This window comes from Eretmochelys imbricata, chromosome 13 (genome assembly GCF_965152235.1).
Source record: "Eretmochelys imbricata isolate rEreImb1 chromosome 13, rEreImb1.hap1, whole genome shotgun sequence".
Classification (NCBI taxonomy): domain Eukaryota; kingdom Metazoa; phylum Chordata; order Testudines; family Cheloniidae; genus Eretmochelys; species Eretmochelys imbricata.
In genome coordinates, this window is record NC_135584.1 from 30,770,887 (window position 1) to 30,792,356 (window position 21,470).

At 50.8% G+C, this 21,470-nt stretch overlaps 1 protein-coding gene across 7 annotated transcripts in view; it reads left to right on the plus strand.

Annotated features, from left to right (window-relative positions):
• Positions 1-21,470, plus strand: part of NDRG3 (NDRG family member 3) — a 123,337-nt gene that overhangs the window by 95,741 nt on the left and 6,126 nt on the right. For all 7 annotated transcript variants that reach the window (XM_077831836.1, XM_077831838.1, XM_077831835.1 and 4 more), the window contains 9 exons: positions 11,257-11,362; positions 12,417-12,537; positions 13,059-13,121; positions 13,445-13,505; positions 14,604-14,690; positions 15,104-15,160; positions 18,306-18,409; positions 19,269-19,334; positions 20,490-20,541. In XM_077831836.1, coding sequence (XP_077687962.1) covers positions 11,257-11,362; positions 12,417-12,537; positions 13,059-13,121; positions 13,445-13,505; positions 14,604-14,690; positions 15,104-15,160; positions 18,306-18,409; positions 19,269-19,334; positions 20,490-20,541 — 717 coding nt within the window. The remainder of the gene's footprint in view (positions 1-11,256; positions 11,363-12,416; positions 12,538-13,058; positions 13,122-13,444; positions 13,506-14,603; positions 14,691-15,103; positions 15,161-18,305; positions 18,410-19,268; positions 19,335-20,489; positions 20,542-21,470) is intronic.

Sequence of the window (21,470 nt, forward strand, 5' to 3'; positions counted from 1 at the left end):
TGGAAGGCACTTCAGATTCTTAAACCTTGGGTCGAGTGCTATAGAAATCTCACATTGGTACCTTCTTTGCGTTTTGTCAAATCTGCAGTGAAAGTGTTCTTAAAACGAACGTGTGCTGGATCATCGTCCGAGCCTGCTATAACATGAAATGTATGGCAGAATGCGTGTAAAACAGAGCTGGGGACATACACTTCTCCCCCAAGGAGTTCAGTCACAAATTTAATTAATGTATTATTTTTTTAACGAGTATCATCAGCATGGAAGCGTATCCTCTGGAACGGTGGCTGAAGCACAAAGCGGCATTTGAATCTTTAGCTTATGTTTCTCTTAGCGATTGGCTGAACAATAGGTAGGACTGAGTGGACTTGTAGGCTCTAAAATTTTACATTGTTTTGTTTTTGAGTGCAGTTATGTAACAAAATATCTATATTTGTAAGTTGCACTTTCATGACAAAGAGATTGCACTACGATACTTTTGTATGAGGTGAATTGAAAAATACTATTTCTTTTGTTTATCATTTTTACAGTGCAAATATTTGTAATAAAAAATAATATAAAGTTAGCTCTGTACACTTTCTAGTCTGTGTTGTAATTGAATCTCAATACCTGCTATTACCATGTGCAGCTGGACTCTGTTCTAGTATAAAGTGACACTGTCGAGGTCGGGAGGCACAAAGTATGACTGTGCTGTTCTCGTCTGTTTTCAGAGTTCATGTACTTGCTATTTTAACACACACACGTGGTTGTTATGTTTTTAAAGCTGTATGATACCTTGGCCGTGTCCTTGGCTTTCACATCTTTCATTGTGCTGCTGCTGGCACGTGGTGTGCTTCAGCTTCGGAGAGAGCCCTTCTGAATACACCATTTATGCACAATGTAGCTCAACAATAAACAATTGGGAGTTGTGGGGGAGGAGAATGACTGCGGGGAGTGGAACTGCTCAGGCAGTTGTCACTCCTCTGCGGTCTGGAAGTGCACTTGCGAACCACTGAGCCCTCCATAAATTAGCCCCCTCTTGTGATGGGAGTCTGAGGCCAGGTCTACACTGTAAACTTACACGGTATAACTATATTGCTCAGGGGTGCCCCTGAGCTATGTGGTTATACTGACGCAGCCCCCGGTGTAGACAGTGCTATGTTGACGGGAGGGCTTGTCCCATCAACATAGCTACTGCCTCTCGTGGAGGTGGAGTAACTATTCCAACAGGAGAAGCTCTCCCATTCGCATAGTAGTGTCTTCACTGAAGCACGACAGTAGCGCAGCTTCACCGGTGTAGCTGGGTTGCTGCAGTTCTTAAGTGTACACCTGCCCTCCCAGAATTCTTCCCCTCAGAGAGGAAGGAAAGACATGGCGTGAGTAACCTTGGGGGAGAGGGGAATTCAATCGCTGAGCAGTGGATGGTGAACTTCATTACAGCACATTCCTGGTTCCAACAGTCACCTGGAGAATTTCCTTTGTGTTGTAGTGATTGAGAGGAAAGGATCTCAAACTTCTTGCTAACTAGAGCTTGTACTGTCTTGCTTTGCTGTTACAGCAGTGTTTCTGATCCATACGGGTCATGCAGCCAGCCAAGGGCTCTCGTGGCTGTTCAGACTTTCTTTTGAGAGGGGGGTCACGTTTAGAGGCTTGCTATGTGAAAGGGGGGTCACCAATACAAAAAGTTTGAAAACCACTGCTCTAACAAAACATATAACCTACCATGACTCCCTGTGGGTCAGCATAGTAACCTCTACTGGGTCACCAATTCTCCTAATTTCAACAAACTACTCATCTCAAAATATTTCTAGTATTATTATTCCTAGCTAAGAGATGTTTGGTTTTCAGCTGGCAGTGGCTGAACATATAAAATAGCTGACTGCAGAACTGTCAAGTTCTGGGGTACACACAGGGGGTTCAAATTCCGGTGCAACACAACCAGCTACATTGTGGCACGACTACAGCTTGTCTGTTTACACTAGGGTTTTACAGCATGTTAGCTATCACACTGCGGAGGTGGAGACATAGCCTTTAGTCTGAGGTCACTGAAGCAGAGGCTCTTCCGATAAGTGGCTTCCTTTCAGGCAGAAGAGCCCAATGTTCACCTCCCCAATTGCATAGTTAATGCCAGTTGAAACATAGGTGTAGTGGTGGGGTGGGCCCTTGTACCTGCAAACCTTTTCTGGGCATGGATCTTGGAGCTGCTCTGAGTCAACCCTCCACTGTTTATGAATCTCCATTGTCCTCAGAGTTCATCATTGTCCTTTGATTTACTCCCATTCTCCAATACACTTTTAGTTTTGAGCAGATGATTCAACCCCTCCCATTCTGCTGGACCTTCACCCATTGGTATCCTAACTCGGGACCCAGATACCTGGACTACATAATATGTTGTGGGCTGGTGGATTAGAAATAAACACTTCCTTTGAGGCTGATGGTGGCTGGCACCTTCTCCAAAGGGAATTCCCAAGCCCACATTAAACATGTGTTCCTGTGACTTGCTTTTCTGACTCCGGGAGTGCAGGATCTGCCAGTCACTCAAGACTCAAATGGACACTGCAGACAAAACATGAGCCCTTACTGCTGCGATTTCCAAACAGCCCTTGTTCAGTGCACTCTTCCTGTTTGCTCCCTGCCAGCCTCTCTCCCCTCCCGGTCCTGTGATGGGGAGCGCTCTGAGGCTAACTGAAACAATCCTCTTTGTGCATTGGAATCAGCAGTGTTGACTGTTGGAGTCAGAGTCTGAGCTTCGGGTCAGATTGTGGTGCCAATGTGAAGTATAATGAATTGTGCCTTGTTGTGGCTTATCTTCATGACCTGAGCTGTTCTTGTGGTGGTGTTACCCACATAATCTAGGGCATCCCGCCTATACCCTACCAAGGGCTCAAGGCGTGACCCGGTCTGCGGGACCTTTTCCCAGTGAAAGAGCCTTACACAGCTGTGTTCTAAACATCTACTTGTTAGCAGTACACAAAGAACACATATGTCAAGCAAATCTTTTATGCTCACCACTCCCAGTGTTCAGACAGACTTCACCCGATGGCCAGTCATGATCCGCTCGGGGGTTCCCAGTGATGCCTCTGCACATCACTGTTGTGCAGAGGGGTAAGAATTCCAGCAGCTTGATGTTGAATCACAGTCCTGGAATAGTTCCCAAAGAGCTTTTTTTTTAATTTGCATTATATAGGTAAAACTAACTACTTTCAAAAAAATTATTAAACCTATCACATTATCCCATATCCCTAATTAACAAAAATTTGAACCAATTATACACTGGCACCTACATGTCCTCCTGCCTGCTTAAGTCTTTTACATTTTGTTTTTTATGTGTAAATTGTAACATATTTGTGATTTTTTTGTTTGTTCAAGCAGATGGTCAGCATAAAAGCTCTGCTTAGAGATTATTATACTATTTGTTGAGTCTCTCTTTAGATCCTTCCTAAAATTTCCCAGAACCTAGGTGTCTTTACTTTACAACCATGGTGGTGATAACTTTTGTTAGGCACGTTCCGGGCGGGGGCGGGGGAGGGTGCTTTAACAGCAGCAGAACATTCTTTTTCTTTATTATTTTAATGATGAGTTTCACCCAATGCTGGTTTAATATGGGGGGGAGGGGGTTGATCAGATCCTAGGCCTGAAGTGTTATGTGGCCTATAGAGCTAAGATAGCACTGAGTGGGATTAAAGTAATTTTTACTTTATGCAGAAGAAAACACTTCACCATTCTCTAGTAAATGTGTTTGCTGAGTTTTTAATACAGATGGCTGTGACATTACCCAGGGTACAATCTTGACTGATGGATGGCTGTATCCCCTCAATTCTCCACCTGTGGTGCCTTTTACATTGCTTTGCCACGAGAGCAACCACTCCTGGTCTGCTCCCAAACAGCCTCCAGCAAGTAAATTGCTCCCAGTCCCAGAGTTTCCCCCCAGAACTGTGTCTTATACTGCCCAGCACTCTCCTGGACAATACAAGCTCATAGATAGTCAGTCATTTCATTAATAGAAAATGATATGCACAAATCCTGTTATCCCAGATGAAGTTTCCCAAACATTTTAATCCAAACATGCTGGTTTAGATAAAACAATAGAACAAATTTATTAATTACAGAAAGATAGATTTTAAGTGATTTAAAGTAGTGAGGCATAAAAGTCAGAATTGGTTACAAGGAAATAAAAGGTAAAACACAACTAATACCTAATTTAACAAGCTAAGTGAATGCAAAACAAAGGTCTCTCTCACCACAAGTTCCAACAGTCTTAGACCTTGTCTACGCTACACAGTTTTTTCGGCAAAAAGGAGCGTTTGCTGACAAAACAGGGGAGGTGTTCACACACAAAGCTACTTTTGTTGTCAAAACTCTCCTGTTTTGCCGACAAAACAAAACCACCTCAATGAGAGGCATAAAGCGTTTTGTGGCAAAGTTTAAGCGTCAAAGTGTCAGTTTAGATGCTGCCGTTTGTTATGTCACCATAACTAGCCTCCTAGTATCCCACTGACACCCTGCAGCCCCCTTATTCTTCCTTGAATGATTACTCATGTCGATTCCAAGTAGGTGTGTGTGTGCCACGTGCACAGTCGTTGGAAGGTTTTCCCCTTAGCGGTACCCATCGGGTCGGCTGTGGAGGCCCCTGGAGTGGCACCTTCATGGCGGTGTATATAGGTCCCTGCTGACCCACTGCTGCTTCAGTTCCTTCTTACCGCCAGTGACCATTTCGTTCCTGGCCCAGAGACCAGGTCATGCCTCGGTCTCAGGGTTTCAAGCTGAAGCCTATGCCAAAGGGAGACCCACACGACTCCTGCCTGAAGTGCCAGGGAGAGGCACACCAGTTGGACAAGTGTAAAATCTGCCAAGGCTTCAAGCCCAGAACCAAAAAGGAACGGGACTTTCGGCTAAAACTCCTCCTGATGGAGTCAAACCTCTGCCTCCAGCTGACCCACGCCTGGCACTTTGGTGCGCAGCACGCCGGTCTTGGTGGGGGAGGGTTCAGCGCCGAGAAAAGACTCCGCTAAGGACTGTCGGCACCGCCATTCCCCGACGCCGAAGACCTCCTCTACTGCAAACGCCAGGCACTGTTCCAATTCGCCAGTGCCACAGAAGAAAAGGGGAGCGGACGGGGGTGTTTCCCCACTAAAGTAACGGAGCAAGCAGGCACCTGTGGGGTGTGTCACGTGTCGGGACACCCAACCTTAGCCCTGCCTATACTGGCGCTGTCGACTCCAGCCTTGCGGGGAGGTCTGTCGAGTACGGTCCCGGTGGACTTCCTGGTGCGGGAGGACCTGGAGGAGGATATAGACCCCCACCCTCCCCGTCCATGCCAGATCCATTTGAAGTGGCCAGGACCTGATCGTGATGGTGGCGCATTCCACCGCCATAACTCCGGCTCACGCGCTGGCCCTACAAAGAGGCACCGTGTCCTCCAGGGGCAAGCCTACATTGATTTGTGACCAATCACCATCTCCACGGCATCGTTCCCCGGCACCGTCTTGGCCCGCGTTGCCCTGGTCACCGATATCGGACTGCTTTGTCGAGGCAGACTCCTATGCCTCTAGTAGGGGCCAGTACTGATCCCAGCGCTGATCCCGACACTGCTCAGGGCAGGATGAAGGGCAGCCATTGCCTATGGTGTCCTGGCCTCCACAGTGGCAGGGGCCAGCCCAGTGTCCCTTTTGGACACAAGCCCAGGGCCTGGGTTCCAGATCCGTGTCGGTGGCTTTGGAGGTGCAGATCCCTCCCTCTGCCACCTCGGTGACCCGGGAGCCTTTGCGTGGACAAGAAACGGACACCCAGGTTAGCTCCGGCATTGATGCAGGGCCCAGCACTGCACCGGTACAAAGACTGGTGTGGTATCAGGAACCAGTGCTGTCCCCAGCACCGCTCAAGGGGTAGCCACACGGGGATCTCCGTGAGCTAAAGGGTCAAGAAGACCCAGTGCCCCAGAGGGCATCATCCTCATCCTCCCCTCCACCACACTGCCTGCTGTGGACACCAGGGGGGTATCAGGACCTGCTCAGGATGGTGGCCCAGAACCTGAATATGCAGGCAGAGGTGGTCTCAAAGGAGACCGATCCCATGCAGGGCATTCTGGCCCCTGAAGGTCCTTCGAGATTGGCTCTGCCCCTCATTAAGACAATCCAGAACCAAGGTGTTATGGCAAACACTCGCCTGTATTACCCGCATGGCTAAAGGGATAGAACGCAAGTACTTTGTGCTGTCTGAAGAGTATGAACACCTATACACCCACCCGCAGCTGGGTACTGTGGTGGTGAAGGTGGCTAACCACAAGGAACGGCAGGGACAGTTGGGGCTGACCCCCTTCCAAGTCCCAAGAAGTTAAATAGCTGGATGTCTTTGGTCAGAAGGTGTACTCCATCGCGGGGGCTCCAGCTTCGCATATCAAACCAGCAGGCGGTCCTCAGCCGTTATTGCTACAATTCCTGGAACACCTTGTCCAATTCCATTAATTGCTTCTGGAGAACCCCTGCTCTGAGTTCGGGGCAGTCGTGGAGGAGGGCAAGGTGATCGCAAGGACCTGCCTATAGGCCATGTTGGACTCGGCAGATTCGGCCACTCACACACTATGGCTATTGCTGTAACCATGAGATGCTGCTTCTGGTTTCAGCTCTCGGGGCTCCCGCATGAGGTCCAGAATACTATTCAGGGCCTTTGACTGTTCAGGACTCTTTTCAGAGCAGATAGACTCTAGGCTCCATAGCCTTAAGGACTCGCGGGCAACCCTTAAATCCCTGGGGATTCACACGCCGGCCCCCCAAAGGAAGCTGTTCAAACCTCAACCAGCCCTACACTTCTACTCTGCTCCTCTCAGGCAGGATTATAATAGGAAGCGGGACAGGAGTAACAGGAGGCACCCATCTCAGTCCTCCTTGGGCCAGGAATAAAACCTCCAGGAATACGTCCAACCAAAATTGGCAACCCTACCCAGTGCTAGGCTGCTCCTTTGCAGGAATTGGGCAGAATATCAATTTACACCTTGGAGCACTGGGGCCTAATTTTAAGGATCCTGCCTTAAAGTGTGACAAAGCCGTGGGTTCCCTAGTGAGCCCTCGTTGCCTTTGAGAACGTGTGGAGCGAGCTGGGGATTGTTTGGGCCGTAATGCGCACGGCAGCTTTGTTGTGCTTTGGTTTTTTCTCCTTTACTTAGTACATGGGAGCAGCAGCATGTTCCCACCTGGAACAGGAGAGAATTGTAATCACTCACTCCTGGCTGGCTGGGGATGGCCTTGCATCTGATCATCGAGGTACTTACTGACAGCAGTCAGAAGTGGAGAGCTCAGGTGCTGGGTTTCCAGAAGGAGTGTCAGCAGGCTGGCCAACCCCCAGCAATCAGGGAGGGAGGTGGCACCGTCTGCTGTTCATTGCCCCAGACTTTGATTTCTTTTTACCTATACCACATTTGGCCACGATTTCAGGATCACATCCTAATTCACTCTTTAAAAAAAAATTCAGACACTTTTAAAACTAAACTCTGCATTAGCTTTGTTTTGATGGGTTATTAGTTGTGGTGTGCCCAGTTTAGACAGCTGTAATTCAGGACTGGCTGGGTGGAGGCCAGGGGGTTCTGCACAGTGTCCTGTGGCTGCCTCCATCACTAACATGGAGATGTGGCCACAGGAACAAGCCCCAAGATGCAGTCCTTCAGGCGTGACCCGGGCAGTCCTGCCATGTGGTTCAAAATGGAGCGCTGCATGCTGACCTCTGCCAACTCCAGGGGCACCGTCTCTCCATTAGTGAGTTGAAGGCAGCTGCAAAGCACTCCGATTTAAGCCACCATTTAAGGGCTGGTTCTCTGGGCAGTGTGTGGATGTCTGTGCAGCTCAGGGCCCGCTGGGCACTGAGTGTTGCTCCAGCCCCTCCGTGGAACAGCTGCGGAATTTCCTCTCTCACATCCTGCTGAAATATCTGGACACTTCACAAGGACAAACAAGACCCAGGGAGAAAATGTCAGTGTGTTTATCCCTCTGCTCCAGTTATGGGTGTGGTATGAGGCTGAAGTATGTGTGAGATTGTGATGATTAATTGGTATTGTGATAGCACCTGGGGGCCAAGGCCACATTGTTCTAGGCACTGTACAGCCTGTAACTGATGGTCTCTGTTTGCCGTCTAAGGAAGATTACAGTCTAATCTAAATTGTATTCATGTGCACACCGATAATGTTGTGGTAAGGCTGCATCAGAGGTGGGTTGTATATTTTCATGAGGGGTGATGGCCATTCTGGAAGTCTGGTTTCTGATGGCTGTCTTTTGAATATATGGTTGTATCCAGGGTCACATTCCACACCTCTACCACGCCACTGTAAACTTTGTTTCTGTATGATGGCTAAAGTGCAGATTTTGTCTTGGTTAGTTTTAGTACAAGTCACAGACAGGTCACGGGCAATAAACAAAATTCACAGGAGCCTGTGACCTGCCTTTGACTTGTACTAAAAATAGCCAGAGGGTAGGGCTGGGGTGGGACGGGGGGACTGACAGCATGAACTCTACCACCGGGGGGGGGGAGGCACAGCCACGGGATGGGGGGGGGCACTCAGCCCTGGCTGAAGCCGTGGGGCAGGGGCACACAGCTCCAGCCACAGGTAGGGATGCTTGGCCCTGACTGAAGCCGTGTTGGGGGCGGGTGCACAGTCCCGGCTTCAGCCCCAGCCATGGGGCAGGGGTGCATAGCCCCAACCGCAGCCATGGAGGGAGGGAAAGCACACACAGTCTAGGCCCCAGCCACAGGGCAGGGGCGCACAGCCCTAGTTCCGACCCCGGCCGCAGCCACTGACAGCTGAAGCTGAAGGAGTCAGAGATGGGGTAAAGTCGTGGACTCCGTGGCTGCCATGATCTCTGTGACTAAATCGTATCCTTAGCAATGGACACATTAGCAATGCTGAGGGGGAGACAAAGCTGAATTCCACTCCCATTCTAATCCCCCTTTTCCAGTTGCACAGAACTTTCTAGGAAATTACTTTGAGGCTGAGATTTTCCATGCTTATGCTTTCACCCAAAGCCAATTAAAAACGTGTTTTAGTGTGGACTGTTTGGGGTTCTACAAGCAGGCAAACCCTCTCTCCTTAGGGCTTTCCTACATCAGGAAAAGGGTTAGAGGTCAGACTGGGGAGCCAACCCCTCTGTGACTTCGCCCGTGTTCCAAGGCTTGGTCTGCACACAGTTATGCCAGTGTAACTGCAGGTGTGGCATTAACCGATTCCATTAAGTGCCGCTTTGTGCATGAGTGCTCTTATTTGGGTCAGCTTTCCCATGCTGCAAGCTCAACCAATGCAAACCCAGTTTAACCACCGTGCAGACAGGCTGCAGGAAGTTGCACTGGTTTGATTAAATTGGTGCAGCACAACACTTGTTAAGCTGGTGCAGTGTGTGTAGAGCAGGCCTTGGAACTGTCGTTAAATGGGTGCACAAACTGCGTGCCTGCAATCCCTGCAGAGCAGGAACGTGGCCGTGTTGCACACACGTAGCACGGAAATCTGTGTACGCTGCTCTCTCCTCCATGCATCCCAAACGTTCCCCAGGCTGTGCAGGGTGGCCAAGTGTTCTGGTAGAGTGTCTCACTTCTGGAATACCATGCAGTTTGTCTCTTTGCCCATTGCATTCAGCTGATTTTATTGCATTTCATTTATGTTGTTATTTAACATATTGCTGCAGTCCTGTGGTTAAGACACTGGACAGGACTGAGTTTGGAGTATTGTAGCCAAGGCCTAACTGACTGGCTCTTGGGTACTGCAGTATGGCAGATATAAAAGCAGGTGGATGACTAGAATAGATGAGACTAGATAGGTAGGGAGGCTGGTAATTGGTAGACCAGAGTCTTCCCTTTTTCTGTGTTTGGGGGGAAAACCTTGGCCGCCTGTCCTGCAAATGGACTTAAAACTCCCCCAGGAACGCCTGCAGTTGAGCTGCAGTCTGGAAGGATGCTGCTGTACTGGCTGTTGGGGCAGTTGCTGTGCATTCAGATGCTTTTAGGCATCTAGGCTGTGATCCAGGAAGCCAGCAGGCTCAGCAGTCAGGGATCCAGGGGACGTGGACAGAGGCAGGTTTGATTATCTGTGAACACAGCAAAGCATATGAGGGGCTATGCCCCCTGTGGGGAGGAAGGCAACTCAGGTTCTGGGATGGCCATATTCTTCTGCATTAGAGATCTCAGCTCTGATTTGCAGTAGAGTTTGAATGTGCTTGTCACCAGCTCTTCAGTCTGACTGTGGTAAATCCTGTGAGTATGTGACCCTCTGCCTGGTCTACAAGTCATTCTGCTTCTAAAACAACCTCTTGCTTTTGGTCTCCAACAGTTAGGCTTGTCGCCCGTTCTCTCTGGCTGTTTAGTTTGAGAATGGCTTTGGTCACCGTGCCGTATCCTCTCATGTAGTGCGAGCCTGGGGCCTACTCTGTGCACATTTTGTACCAGAGTAACTGTGGTGAGCGGGTGAGCTAGTTATACTGGTGGAAGCCTTAACATGGATGCAGTTAGACCAGTATAAACATCCTTTATTCCCCTTTCCGTTCAGGAATAGCTATATGGGTTATAAACACCTTTATAATAGTGTAATCACGTCCACGCCGGGGAATGTGCCCCTAGAACTGCAGGGAGAGAGCTGGGGAATCCCCCAGGCTGTGGTGTGAGGTGTGCAGGCTGCTCACATTTCCCATGTTAAATCCTCGGAGGAGTCCCAGCGACATACCCGCTCCCTGGGGTCGCTGCTCCGAGGCTGGGGGTGCCGTTGCCGCAGGAATGCTGTTTGGCCAGCAGGCACAATGCTATTGTGAATGTGCCCATGCAACAGTCTCTCTATTGTGTGGGTTCCCCTGTGAAAACGTCTGAGGAGAAGCTGTGTTCTGTTAATTTCTAACCTTGTACCAGCATGTGACCAGAAAGACCCTGCTAAAGTGACTGAAAAGAGACCTTAATGTTGCAGACAGCCTGGTCTCAAACCATCATCCCAGCTGTGCACCAGTGAAGTGTAATAACTGTCTGGTAGCTGTGGCCAGCACTGGCTCTGCAGAGCGGTGAGCGAGATGGAGCGGGAAGTACTGTGGGATGCCTCGCCCTGGGCAGTCGTGAGGGTAGGGCTGTGACTCTGAGGAGCTGAGAGTTCATGTGGCTTCCCCAGTGTTAGTGGTCCCTGTGGGAACAGGAGTAGATATGAAACATACCAAGGCTCCTGCCCTGGGTGCCCCTCTCCTCCCTGGGCTCCCTGCTTCCCTGTCAGACTGAGTCTGCCCCTGGCTGTGTCGTCCCTGTAGTGAGACTGTTGTCTTCTCTCTGCAGGAGCATGACATCGAGACAGCTTTTGGAGTTGTCCATGTCACCATGCGGGGCACCCCGAAGGGGAAGAGACCTGTCATCCTCACTTACCACGACATTGGCCTCAACCGTAAGTCGTCTTGCTCCAAAGACTCTCTCACTCTCCCCCATCAGCCTGTATCGGCTATAAAGGGCCAGTTTTAAGGCAAGACTCGGAGTCTTAGTGGTCCCTGGGAGCCGCCTGGTCCCCTGATGCGGAGAGCACAGAAATCAAGCTGGCCTGGAGCTGCGACGGGGACAGAGCACATGACAAGGCCTTTGTCTGGAGTGCAGCTCTCTGCATAGGGTGACCAGATGTCCTGTTTTTATAGGGACAGTCCCGTTTTTTGGGACTTTTTCTTATATAGGTGCCTGTTACCCCCCACTCCCTGTCCCATTTTTTCACAGTTGCTATCTGGTCACCCTATCTCTGCAGGCCTTGAAGGCCCCGGTGGGGGGAGTCTCAGTGAGGATGCAGAGCGGCCAGCAGTTCAGTCAAAGGCCCAGCTGAGTTGAGCACTGACTGATGGAGCTGCCTGCCCAAGGCCTTCCCACGCGCCGCCCCCTCCTTTACGGAGAGGCTGGGCAGACTAGTTAGCGGCAGACGTGGCGTGGTGCTGAGAACTGCTCTAAGGCAGGCACTGCTATTATAGGTCCTCATCACCCCAGCCCCTCTTCCAAAAGGTTTTACCCCCAGGAGCTTCCCAGGCCCCTCACGTAACTGTTCTTAGGAAAGTCCAGCACCTCTGTATACGAGTAACCAGGATCTCTTGGTCTGGCTGCAAACCCCAGTGTTCCTCAGTCCTGTGTCCTCTTGCTATAGACTGAGTCTGTGTGAGCTGTGCAGTGCGGTGTCTGGCTGATTGGCTGGGCAGTGAGGGTAGCTTGCGATTGTTTCTGCCCCACCCCCTCCCGCTGCTCTCCCAACATCAAACACTCCCTAGATTGCTGTCACATGGACTTTAACAGACCCCTGGTCACACCATGCACCACCAGGCTTCGGGTGTCCAAACAGTGCACAGCAGCAACGGGGTTTCCAGAGCAGCCTGTTTGGGTCAGTGCAGGCAGGTGGCACTGCTGTTCCAAGCATGAGTTGTAGCAGAATTTGGGCCGGGTCCAAGGCTCACTAGGCATTTCTCTTGCAGACAAGTCCTGTTTCAATGCATTCTTTAACTTTGAAGACATGCAGGAGATTACCCAGCACTTTGCTGTGTGTCATGTGGATGCACCAGGCCAGCAGGAGGGAGCTCCCCCTTTCCCGACTGGGTAAGAACTCTCCGAAGCCCCTTCTCAGAGCTCCAGGTGTGCTCAGGGCCTGCTCACACCAAGATGCTATTTAATCCAAATGGGGCTCCCCATGCTGCCAGAGGCAGGCTGCCACCTGGTCAGCCCTGGCGGTAGGGGGAGGGATCACTCCAGCCAGCAGGGTCTCTGTCCTCTGGAGCAGAGGAGGCACTAAGAGCCAGTGCTGGAAGTGATGCTGCTGGGAGCTTTCTGATTTAGCACATGATCCCAGCCGACCCAAACTAAGATATAGCTGGAGTTGCTTGGTCCATCCCTCCATTCGCCAGCATGGGATCTGTGCTGGACAGATCTCTGCGAACACAGCTTACGGGGCGGGATCCGTAATGTGCCATGCTGCAGTGTCATTGCACCGTAGTTACCCGAGCCCACGCCGATCGAACGCTCCTGCCTATTGGAATGTCATCGGAAGGCTGGTGTCTGCGTCCCCTCTGGTGGTCAGTGTTCGGAGGCTTGCCGATTCCAGCCTCTCCTTTGGGTTTCAGGTACCACTATCCTAGTATGGATGAACTGGCTGAAATGCTGTCTGCTGTTCTAACCCACCTGAGGTGAGTGTGCAGAGGGGCCCAGGCTGACTCCTGTCAGATTATTGCAAGAGGGCATGCTGCCATTCCAGCAGCTCTGCCTGTGCTCCTGTGGGGCTCTGCTTGGGCTGCGTGCAATGGACATTGGCTGTCCCAGGCCCTTGCCCAGCCCACACAGCCTTGGCATGGAGTGACATGTGCCACCGCATACCTGCTGTGTGACTGCAGGGCCCAAAAGAGAACAAGCCTTTGATCCAGGCGAGCTGGTCTGAGGTCTGGATGGGGTGGGGGTACCCAGGGCTTGAGTTTAAAGTGTCTCTTCTGACTCTGATGCATCTGTATTTCAGCCTGAAAAGCATCATTGGGATTGGCGTTGGAGCTGGTGCTCACATCCTCAGCAGGTTTGCAGTAAGTAGGTTTTTTTTCCACCCTGCCCCCACTAACCATACTGCCTCTTTGCAGGGCATAGGCAGAGAAGCAGGGATTTCAGGATACATCCAAATGAGAGCTGCTTAGGGTACCTGAGGGGTTAAACAGAGCCAGGGCTGCTCTACAGCCTTGCCAGACCCGGGGGGAGTGCCTGGCGTAGGGATGCCATTAGAGTCAGTTAATTGCCATTAGATGCTGGAGAGGTCAGTGGGGTTGGGGATTGGCCCCTCGCACATGTAGGAGAGGAGACAAGTAGATGCCCCATGGTCACACTGTACTGAATCTCATCTCAGCATTCATAGCTAGAAAGATAAATCCCATTTCTAAAATCTGCAGTTCAGACTTAGAGCCCCATAAACTGCTTTCCTGTGCTGAGTCCAGTAATCCAAGGCGGATCGGAAATCCAGACTGAAAGCTGTCATTGTGGGTCTCCGAGTGCAGCAATGGGTGCTCTCGCTTCCCACAGTAAGCAGTCTGGGTTCAGGTTCTAGCATGGTCATGGGTATTAGACAGTGTCCAGCTGCCCAGAAAATGGACATCTCAAGTGGTTTCAACTTGTCTTGGTCTCTTCCCCGTGGGCAAGTGTGGTGGCAGAGCTGTGTGGGCGATGTAAACACAATAGCTGAGTTCCCCATGCCTTTCTCGAGCCAGCTTCTTTCCTTCTATCAGTGGATTAAAAGTGAGAGGACTCTAGATGTAACTATATTCCCCAAACAGTCCCTGCTGAAAACTCTGGATGCTGACAACATGTCCCATGTCATGGGCCTGCAATTTACAGGAGGCTGAGTGTGGCCATGGTTAAGGTGGAGCACTGGAAATGTCTTCCTGCTTTGTTATGGACTCCCGACATGTGACCCTGGCAGAGTCACTTCGATTTTCTTGCTTCAGTAGAATGGGGTGAGGCTGCTGCCCTTGCTCTGTGAGAAGTATTGTTAGCAATTATCCAATCAGGGTTTCAGTTACAGGTTCTCCTCTTATTTTGCTGTCTCTGACTCTCTCAGGGAGTTCCCCAACCATTGTGCCTCCTGGTCCCCTGGGGCCCCTCACACTGAGTGTGCTGTGTTTCTCTCCTTGCAGCTGAATCACCCCGACCTGGTGGAGGGGCTTGTGCTCATCAATGTTGATCCATGTGCAAAAGGCTGGATGGACTGGGCAGCAGCCAAGGTGAGACTCTTCTCTCTCTCTTTCTGTGCATGAGTGCTGCAGACCATCCTGTACAAGTTACAGAGCCAGGCCCCGCAGGTTGGGTTCTCAAACGAAGCAGGGCTGGGATTGGTCATGCATGACTGGGAGACCCTGGGTTACTGCAAGTGATGTTGGGTATCACCAGTCAGCTCAGAGTCAGTACAGTACTCAAGGTCCTAGCATGGACAGGGGATTGGCACATTTCTCTCGGATGTGCTGGTGAACTCCAGGGAGCTGTGTTCTGTATGCTTCTATGGCAGGAGCCAAGCCCTTCCGAAACTCTAGGGGCTCATTCCCTGTACCTAAAGCTAGTTTGGCCTTTACAGTTTTTCAGTCATTTGTCGCTAAGTTTCACATAGGAATTTGCATGAGATGTTTTTGTTAATTTTCAGTTTTCAGGCTGGACGACCAACATAGTGGACATTGTCTTGGCTCACCATTTTGGTCATGTAAGTAACCTGCAGGCTGCAGAGCTGATGATACTAGGCAAGGTGTAGGCCTTATACTTTGTACTCAGCTGTCCTTCAGATCTTGAGATCTCTCTGAGCCAAACAACTGTTTCCACAGGTGGTGCCAGGTTCTCTGCTGGGCAACCCTGCAGCCAGGACTTGGCACCTTTAATGACATTCATGCAGATTCTATTACCTGCCCTGCCCACTCGCGCCATTCTCAGCGTCAGGCAAGGCAGTAAAATGTGAACAAATTCCACTCTCTCCTGCTGAAGAGCTGATTTCCTAAACAACCCTGTCCCCTGCCTGCACCCAGGAAAGGAATGGTAGGGTCGTGTGGCATATGCGGATGCCAGTCTCACAGCTGTGATGCCATCCAGGCATTTAGAAGCTCTCTGAGAAGCAGCAGCTTTATAATAGGCCACCAAGGCAAACTCAGGTCTTAAAAACAAGACTCTTTCCTCACAACTCCCATTCCTCTGTGGTCCCAGTGCAGAGCAGGTCTCCACTGGCTTCTGGGAAAAAGCCAGCAACAAAGGAAGCTGTCTGCACTCGTCACCATAAACTCTTATATTTCATGGGAACTTATTTAGGGAGCAACTCTGAATTTGGGCAGAACTCGGGAAATGTTTGAGCTCATCCCTTGCACGGCCATGTGCAATGTTTTTTTAGGAATGTAGTAATCTGGGTGAGTTCTTTACAAACAAACTCGCTCTTTTATAGTAAACAGGGGTTTTCCAGGCCAGTGTGTTCCAACAGAGCCTTTTGTGTGCAATCCTTCTTCTCCAAGTGTCACCACGTAGCAGCTGTCCTTCTGCTGCCTTTTGCTATCCCTGCTACTTAGCTTTGAATCCTGCCCTGAATTCCCCCACTGGTTAAGAGGTCTGAGGAATTTACATGAGTGTCTCCAGAAACAGGTTCGGTTGGTGAAGTTACAGATGTGCCCAGCTGCTATGAACAGAGGGTGTGAGTGGCAAGTGAGCCTGCAAACAGGGCTTTCCTGGGTTTGTCAAATCCACACAGGGTCAGACATTTTGCTGCCCCAACAATTAAGCTTTTCCCAGTCCCTGCAGACCCTGTGCTGCTGGTCTGTCCATGGAAACTAGTGCAGTGGGCACCTGGTGTGTGGTTGCCCTGACTGTCCTCCAAATTTGCCCAACGCAGCTGATAAGAGGGGACCAGCAGGTTCCTTTGTGTTCAGTCTGGAGACATTTTACTTGCTGTGAGAGTTGGGGGGACAGTGGAACATTTACTTGCTGTGAGAGTTGGGGGGACAGTGGAACATTTACTTGCTGTGAGAGTTGGGGGGACAGTGGGACAATGTGTCCAGCCACATACCAAGGCACTAACCTGCCCTACTCCTCCTGTCAAGCTCTTCCTTTTGACCTCAGGGACAGCAGCCCTGGGCTGCCCTCGAGGCTCTTTTCCCCCCTCCCTGACCTCAGGGGCAGCAGGGCCGGGCCGCATCCTGCTGAGCCATTCCCAAACTAGTTTTTTACAGAAGGGGGAAAAGCAGATCCATGCGTCTTGGAAACAATGATTCTCTCCAGATGCTGACTGGTTCTAGGTAATTTCTTACCAGTCTTTCTCTTTCCAGCCATGGCTGGCTTTCTCTCAGTCAGGATCTTCCATAGAAGTACAAAGTGATGCTTCCCCTTGTCTTCCTAGGCAAAAGAGGTTTGCCTAAATAGGCTTTCCACTTATATTCAGTTCCCGGGGACTTCAGCCCCCTTGGCGAAGGACTCATCTGTCCCAGCTTGCAAGAGCTCTGGCCCTTGTGCCTGTCCAGTGATGACTTCTCCTCTCTCCTTATATCTTCCCAAACTCCCTGTTTTGTCCCCGACTCAGGATGACCTCACACTGTTCTTCCATTCCTGTGGGCTTCCCATCCCCCTGCTGATTTGTACATGAACGGGGCTGCCATTGTTTTGATTCCACCGTGCCTAAATTACACAGGACACAGCCTTCCCTCCTAGCTGGGAGAAATCCTGTTCTCTCCCTTTGTTTGGTCACAGACTTTAAAGCATAATATTAGTGAGGCTCAGTAATTCCTTGTCTGGTCTTAACACAGACATTTCACGAGGATACTAATCACCACCATGTGACCAGTTCATGTATGATACCTTCCACACCCCTTCGACACAGACTGTGACAGTAGTGAGTTGGGTGTAGTGAATATGTCAGGCCTGGCAGGAGTTGCTGACACACAGGAGCGAATGCCTAGTGGGTCTCTGTCACAATCACCAAACCTCCCGCCTCTGTAGGTGACTGTTCAGTGTATGCTCTGCTCTGCCCGCTTCACCTCCTCGTGTCCACTCCTCACATTGCTCCTTTCTCTCACCCTCCCCGTACAATCAGATCCCACAGTCAGGGCTTCTCTACTCGACACATCCCTGCTGGTGTGCTGTGCCAGCAGGCCCCTAGTGGAGAGGCACCGTAAGCCTCCAGAAGGAGGAGTTCTGCCAGCGTAGCTACACCACCTCCAGGAGCAACATCAGCTGTGTCGACAAGAGCGCTCTGCGTCTACGCTGGGGTTTGTCGGCACAGCTGTGTCGGCGGGGGAGGGGCATTTCACACTCCTAGCTGCTATAGGTATGCCGGCAAAACTTCAGAGTGTGCACTAACCTCAGGTGAAGCGACTTTACAGGCCTGGACAGTGGGGTAAGATTTTTCTCTGCAAATAACACCCATCAAAGGGCTTGTCTGTGTGAGAAAATTGTGTATGGTACAGAGAAGGTGGCAAAAGCCGCTAATTTGGAGGCAGCTATACCAATATGAGTGCTTATGCCAATACAGCATAGTCCAGTTCAGGAACGAAGATAAGCTACACTGGTATAAGGCACCTTTCTACTGATATAACTGCATCTCCGTAGAGCTTGTACCAATATAATCATCTTGGTAAAAGATCATACGCCTAATGGACCTAGTTCTATTAGCAAAACTTGTAGTGTAAATCAGTCCTGAGTGTGGTTTGGAATTTTTACCATTTGCTTTATCAGCAGAATGAATTGCTTAACTGAACCCAGCTCAGTAATTTGTTGCACGTTCAGTGAAGTTCATTTCTCAAATTGCATTTTTAAATGTATAATAGTAACAACGAGGTTGATCGATGTCTTTTTCTAAACTCCTCTCCCCACATGTGCAGGAAGAACTGCAAGCTAATCTGGACCTGATCCAGACTTACAGACTCCATATTGCACAGGACATTAACCAAGAGAACCTTCAGATGTTTCTTGCCTCATATAACAGGTACAGGACTCCATTCTGCCAGTGCATAGAAGGCCGATCTCAGAGTTACCCTCACACCTTGTGCATCACTGGGTACAAACAGCATTGCAGCAAATGTAACACCAGGGAGCAGGGGAGGAATCCATGGGGGATGAATAGTTCAGCTCCACTGCCGGGGGGCGCCCTCAAATCTTTCCTAGTGCCTCCTAATACTCTTCAGTGAGTCTCTTCCACAATGAGCTACTCTGTGTGAAGCTCCCTACAGAGCCCAACCCTTCCTTGACTTCAGCTCACTGCTCTGGACTCTTGTAACTAATGATTTTCTATTACAAATCGAGCCTCCTCAGCCTTTCTGCCCAGATCAGCCTTTCTGCCCTCCGGGGCACTTCAGAAACAGGAGACGTGGAGGCTCAGGAGCGCTCTACGCCTGGTAAAAGGGCTCACATCCACCTGTTGTTTCCCTTCGTATCCTCTCAGGTTTTGACCCTTAAGTGCAAACCGGTGCTTTGGGTGCTCTGCTGAGTGAGCCACGTGGCTTTGCTAACCTGCCACCACCGCCTCTGTGGGTCAGGCCCAGGTTGTTTCTGAAGCTCGGAGACCAGGCCCTGTTTTCTGACTTATTGCTGCTCCTCTGAGCAGTGCCTGCATGTGGTGTGGGGCATCGTGCTGCGTTTTCAGATGAGGCTCACAGATTCCTCTGTGTGTGACCTTTGTCACTTTGTATTTTGGTCTCCTTTGAGCCTTTCAGCCTTTGGGGAGGCTGAGTCCTCTCGTTCCATGGCCCTCTCTCCAGACGGAATCCACAGGATCTCATTGGCACCCACTACACCCGGATTATCTGGGTTGGTCTGATGGAGAGTTGTTCTCCTTTGTCTTCTAGCCGCAGAGACCTGGAAATTGAGAGGCCAGTTCTGGGCATCGGTGAAAACACAACAAAAACATTCAAGTAAGTTGCTGTGGATCGCTCTGTGCACCCATTTCAAACTGCAGAGTTAGTTCCACAGAGAGGCTGCTGCGTCTCGGCAAGAGACCCAAGAGCCTGAATGCTGAGAAGAATTCAGCAGCACTGTGCTCAGGATGCAGAAATATTAATCTAGAGTGCAGTGTGGTGGGGGCACATCATGGCTTCAGGGTTAAGGAGCCCCTTAAGAAGAAAATACCCTTTTGTTGCATATGGATGACAGTGTCCCCTCCCCAAGCTCACAGCACTTACTTAAGGAGCAGCGTTAATGTTCTGTTACTGGGTTCTAAGCAGCTCCTTTAGGAGATTTTTTAATGTACTTGTCTGTCTTGATTTTTTGAGATTTGAAAATTGACCCACTTCTGGGTTATAGCAAAATCTAAGTCCTAGGCTAACTTTAAGTTTACTAATGTTATTTTTTTAAATTTTTGAATACTCAGTCATAAGTAAGGCTGTGACCCCACTCCCAGCAGCAGGAGTTTGGGAGTGGGAGGGGGTTGGGGTATGGAAGCAGGTGAGGGGTCTGGGCGGCGCTTAGCTTGGGGGCTCCTCGGAAGCAGCCAGCATGTCCGGCTCCTAGGTGGAGGCGCAGCCAGGAAGCTCCATGCACTGCCTCCGTCTGCAGGTGCCGCCCCCACAGCTCCCATTGGTCGCAGTTCCTGGCCACTGGGAGCTGCGGAGCGGGTGCTCAGGGCAGGGGCAGCGCACAGAGCTCCCCAGGCTGCGTTTCCATCTAGGGGCTTCAGGGACATGGCTGCCGCTTCCAGGAGCCCCGTGGAGCCAGGTAAGAAGCCTGCCAGCCCCCCCCGCATCCCCGAGCAGTCGCAGGAGTCCCGGGCCACGCACTGCTGCCCAGCCCCCCGCCCCCCGAGCAGCAGCAGGGGTCATAGAATCATTAGAATATCAGGGTCGGAAGGGACCTCTGGAGGTCATCTAGTCCAACCCCCTGCTCAAAGCAGGACCAATCCCCAACTAATCCTGGACCCCACACCGCTCCCCAGTGGGGGTCCTGAGCCATGCTCTAAATTAACAAAGGTTTTTGAGAGGCTAGAGGAGAATAGAACTAAGCTGGAGCCATGAAAGCTATGGATAGATTAATTGCACTGCAATTAATGTACTTCTCTGCTGGCTTTTGCCCAGGTGCCCTGCCTTATTAGTGGTTGGTGACAGCTCGCCTGCCGTTGAAGCTGTGGTATGTATACAAGGTCTCTTTTGCACTGAATGCTCTTCTTAGTCCCAATGAGCAATTAGCAACCCCCCACCACACCTACTGTCTCGTGGACCGGCTAGTACTCAGCACTCACCCAAAATGTCTCACCAACAGGGCTTGTCTTTTATTTATTTTAGTCAGTAGCGCTGCTTGTGTTTCCCAAAGGAAGAAGCCAGGCTTCATGCCCTGGAAGTTGAGAGAGCGATCAGCTATTACTTAGAGCAGTGGTGTGCAAACTGGGGAGTGCACCCCCCAGCGGAGGCTCAAGAGATTCTCGGGCGGGCGGGCGGAGGGGGGGGCCACGAAGAAACTGGGATCCCATGGGGGGAGCAGGATAGAAATAGAGTGGGCATTGCTGGGCAGGAGCGGGATTAAGAAAAATAGTCCGCCCCACGCCGCAAACATGAACGCCCGGGCCAGCAGCCACTGCTCTCCAGCCGCCCAGCTCTGAAGGCAGCGCCGCCATCAGCAGCAGCGCAGAAGGGTGGTAATGGGGTGCGACAGGAGGGGGCGCGATACATTCCATGAACGGTAAGCGGGGGCGCGACTGGAAAACTAGAGAAAACTCCTGGGCATTTCAGGAGCTCTAACAGCCTCCTTAGGGACAGATCTAAAGGGAGTTTGAACTGAAAAGCTACGGGTGTATTAACTAAAGCCCTTGTTCCTGAGCGTCTCAGGGCTCACTCAGCTACGGCCATGGCAGTTTCAGTGAGCTGTATCTTGCAACAAGCCCTTAATGTAGATCTATAGGGCTGCTACATGGCACTCAGTTCACACCGCCATGGGTCCCTGCTCTCTTCCCTAGAGTCCAGGTCGTTCACAGGGTTTGATTTTGCAGCAGGGATAGTGTCCCCGAGGACTCCAGTCGCTTCCCAGCTGGCAGCAGGGGGAGGCGGCAACGGGCTCTCCCA